Source organism: Aptenodytes forsteri, unplaced genomic scaffold (assembly GCF_000699145.1).
Source record: "Aptenodytes forsteri isolate BGI_AS27 unplaced genomic scaffold, ASM69914v1 Scaffold119, whole genome shotgun sequence".
Classification (NCBI taxonomy): domain Eukaryota; kingdom Metazoa; phylum Chordata; class Aves; order Sphenisciformes; family Spheniscidae; genus Aptenodytes; species Aptenodytes forsteri.
The window spans coordinates 3,545,328-3,548,642 of record NW_008796165.1 but is presented as its reverse complement, the minus strand read 5'-3'; the positions used below and the strand labels follow the sequence as shown (position 1 = coordinate 3,548,642).

Here is a 3,315-nt window from a genome sequence, read left to right as displayed (position 1 = left end):
GGGCACCGGGGCCGGGGTGCTGCCCAGGGCTTCACAGCAGCGCTGGGGTTAAATTACACCGGGCCCCCGGGGGCCCAAAGTCATAAATAGGAGCTGCCGCTCGAGAACAATAAATAAATAATTTAGAGTAATAAATAGTTTAGTGCCGCAGCACCACAGGGGCAGCGGGGGGACCCTGCCACCCCCCAGGAGCTGGGCAGGGGTCCTGGCAGGACCCTGCGCCCCGCCACCCTGTGGAGCACCAGGGACTGCTGCCAGCCCGGGTGCGGGTCCCCCACCCTGGGCTGGTGCAGTTTGGCCCCGCTGCACCCCTGTCCTCAGGGACACCCCCTCCTTGCAGGGCAGCTCCAGCCACTGCCAGCCCCAGGGTGCCCAAGGGAACAGAGAGGTTTTGCCCCTTTTCTGTCCCCCTCTGAAGCTTGGGGGCCACTTGGCCCCAGCTCCCCTAAAGCAGGGGTGCAGGAGCACCAGTCCAGACAGGGCACAGGTGAGCCGGGTGCTGCTGGTGGACACCGGGCTGGCAGACGCCTGTGAGCAGTGGGGATGCTCCATACCCCTTCCAGCTCGTCTCCCAGGGCTGAGCTGGGGTGCACCTGGGCAGGACCCCATGTAGCTGGTGGCACCAGCTGCTTGGCACTGAGCGGGAGGGGGCTCAGCCGCCCACCCCCCCGTCACGGCTCCATCTCGCCTCGGTCCCTTGTGGCCACGTAAAACCAGGGACACCCGCCTCCACCAAACCCTTCCTCTGAGCATTGGCACTGCTGTGCACCATGAGCCAGGGTCTGCCGGTGTGCGTCGAGCTGGGGCCGAGCCGGCGGCCCCCTCCTCAGCCGATGCAGCTGCACTCGGCCGCCGAGAGCTTCTCCACCGTCTGCCACGTGTTCTGCACATCCATGAAGGAGACAGCCTCATAGCGGGTAGGCCGGCAGCAGGGGTGACTGAGAACCCGCTCCTGTGGCCCTGGGGTGATGAGCTGCTGCCGCAGCAGGTTGCCCAGGGTCAGGTCGTAGTTGCTGCGCGCCCGGTGGCAGGACCCACTGCAGTACTTGAAGAGCACGATCTCGTCCGAGTTGAAGCCCAGGCCCAGGTCACGCACCTTCACCATCAGGTTGCGAATGTGGCAGTTGCGCCCACGGGCCCCCCGTGAGGGTTTCCGTGCCCCCTTCTTGGCTTTGCTGGCACCTGGTGGTGAGCGCTCGGCACGCAGCAGGAGGTCCTCTGCCAGCTCCACGGTGCCCGGGCCACCCGTCGTCACGTTGTCCCCTGCACACAGAGGGGATGGCACCATCAGACCCCATCCCTCACCCACCGCCCTCCTGGGGCCTGCCAAGCCTGCCTGTCCCCTGCCGTGACCTGCAGACCCCTCCTTACGCTATGGCACTGGCCAGGTGCCTGCGGGGCGGTAGGGTGGGTGGGTGCCCAGCCAAGCATCTTCTCATCCCCAGGGCTCTGCCACCAGAAGCATGGGGCCCCATGTTTTCAGACCCCCAGCCCAGCCCTGATGTGCAGAGGCAGCCCCACATGGGCTGGGGCTCTCCACAGCAGCCCGCAACCCGCCCATGCTCCACGCTCAGGGCTACCGTGCCCAGGCTGGGGGTCCTGCCCCAACACGCACCATACAGCTGGCTCCAGGCAGCGGCGAGCGGTACCTCCACGCCATCCTCCACAGCCGGGCTGGCGGTGGCCATGCCCCGCGGCGTGGGGGCTGCACCCAGCGTCTCGTTGCACTGAGGGGTTCGCAGGGTACCCGCAGCCAGCCCAGCCAGCAGCGAGAAGATGGCGAGGAGCCCCCACAGTGTCCCCTCCTGCGACAAAGCACAGCACAGCGGGGTGAGCCCCTGACCAGGGTCCCCACACCAGGGACGAGGCTCCATGAGCTGAGGATGGGGATGGGGATGTGTGGTCCCAGCTATTGTGACCAGCCAGGCCTGGGCTCACCTTGGGCTGCAGGTGCGTGGTGGGTCCTGCAGGTCTCGGCTCTGGTGGCCCCGCTCGCTGCTCCATGCTGGCTGCAAGTGTAGAGGTGGGGGTCAATGTCCACACAGAGGGGATGGGGTGGGCATCGAGCTGGTCAGCTGGGAGCTGGCACACCTCTCCCCTGCCCCTGCCAAGCATGCCATCCCCTCCCTCGCCTCCCCAGCACCCTGCAACACCTCCTGCACCCCATGCATGATGCCCCCCAAGTCCCCTCCCCGCACAGCCAGGCACCCTTGCCACCCTGCACACCCCTTCAAAGAGATTTGGCAGCTGGGGCAGCCCAGCCTTCGCCCAGCACCTCTCCTCAGGGGGACACAGCCACCTCCTTGCGCGAGCAGCCCAGGATGCCAGGCTGGGCCGTGAGGCAGCGGCTGGGGCTGAGAGTGCCGCGGGGGGGCCCTTTCCCATGGCCCTTCCCTGGGAATGTTTTTCTTGCTCGCAGTGGGAGCCTGACCTTGGAAACTCCCAATCCATTAGCACAGGGTCCTTGGGTGCAGCCAGCCCCCGGCCCCACGCTGGCTCCCCAGCCCGCTGCCTGTGCCGAGCTGGGATGCGCAGCCCCAGAGCAGCCCAGACAAGTGGGGCCGTGAGGGACAGGATGGGCAGGCAGGTCCTGTAGGGACATGGTGGGGTGCAGGGCACCACACTGGGCTCGCTGTAGTCATTCACCCCAACACCACTGCCTGGCGTCCGCCGCCCTGACACACACAGGGGAATTCGATCCCCGACGTGCATGGTCCCAGCGGAGCAGCGTGCACGGTCTCAGGGGAGTGATGTCCCCCGGGAGGTGCAGGGCCAACTCCGAGTCTGCAGCCACAGGTTGCACCTCCTTCCCCAGCTCCCCCGGGGTGCAGGGAGGCCCCTGTGCCCCAGTGTCCCAAGCCAGGATCCCCCAGAGGTGGCTCCCAAGGGGGCCTTAACCCTCCTTGGCCTGTCTGCTGCATCCCCTGTCTCTCAGGACAGGACTGTCCCCTTGGAGCTTGGTGGCATCCTGCAGCAGGGAATTTCCCCATCCCCTCCATGGCTTTGCCCCGGCATGTCCCAGGTGCTTCTGTAGCAAAGCTGGGATGGGACATGCTGAGGAGAGTGCTCCCGGCCAAAAAAATGAAGAGACACAGCTGGGCACCGCTGGGACAAGGAGACAAAATCAGTTCCCCCAGTCCCGCCAGCATCTCAGGGGATGGTCCCCAAGTCCCGATTGCCACATCTGATGCCACCCTGCACTGGCCACACCATGGCAAGGGGCTGTGATGGGCACTGCCAAGCCCACGTGCTTCCTCCGGGGGCCGTGCACCAGGCAGGATGCGTCCCCGGTGCAGGCAGGGCTGGCACCGGGCA

The 3,315-nt window shown here is 66.5% G+C and overlaps 1 protein-coding gene across 1 annotated transcript; it reads right to left on the bottom strand.

Annotated features, from left to right (window-relative positions):
• Window positions 1-826: 826 nt before the first annotated feature.
• Window positions 827-2,004, bottom strand: ARTN (artemin). Its single transcript, XM_009287287.1, has 3 exons — window positions 1,939-2,004; window positions 1,616-1,805; window positions 827-1,263 (listed from the first exon to the last, which is right to left on the bottom strand). The coding sequence occupies exons 1-3, from the start codon at window positions 2,002-2,004 to the stop codon at window positions 827-829; spliced, it is 693 nt and encodes a 230-aa protein (XP_009285562.1).
• Window positions 2,005-3,315: the final 1,311 nt, after the last annotated feature.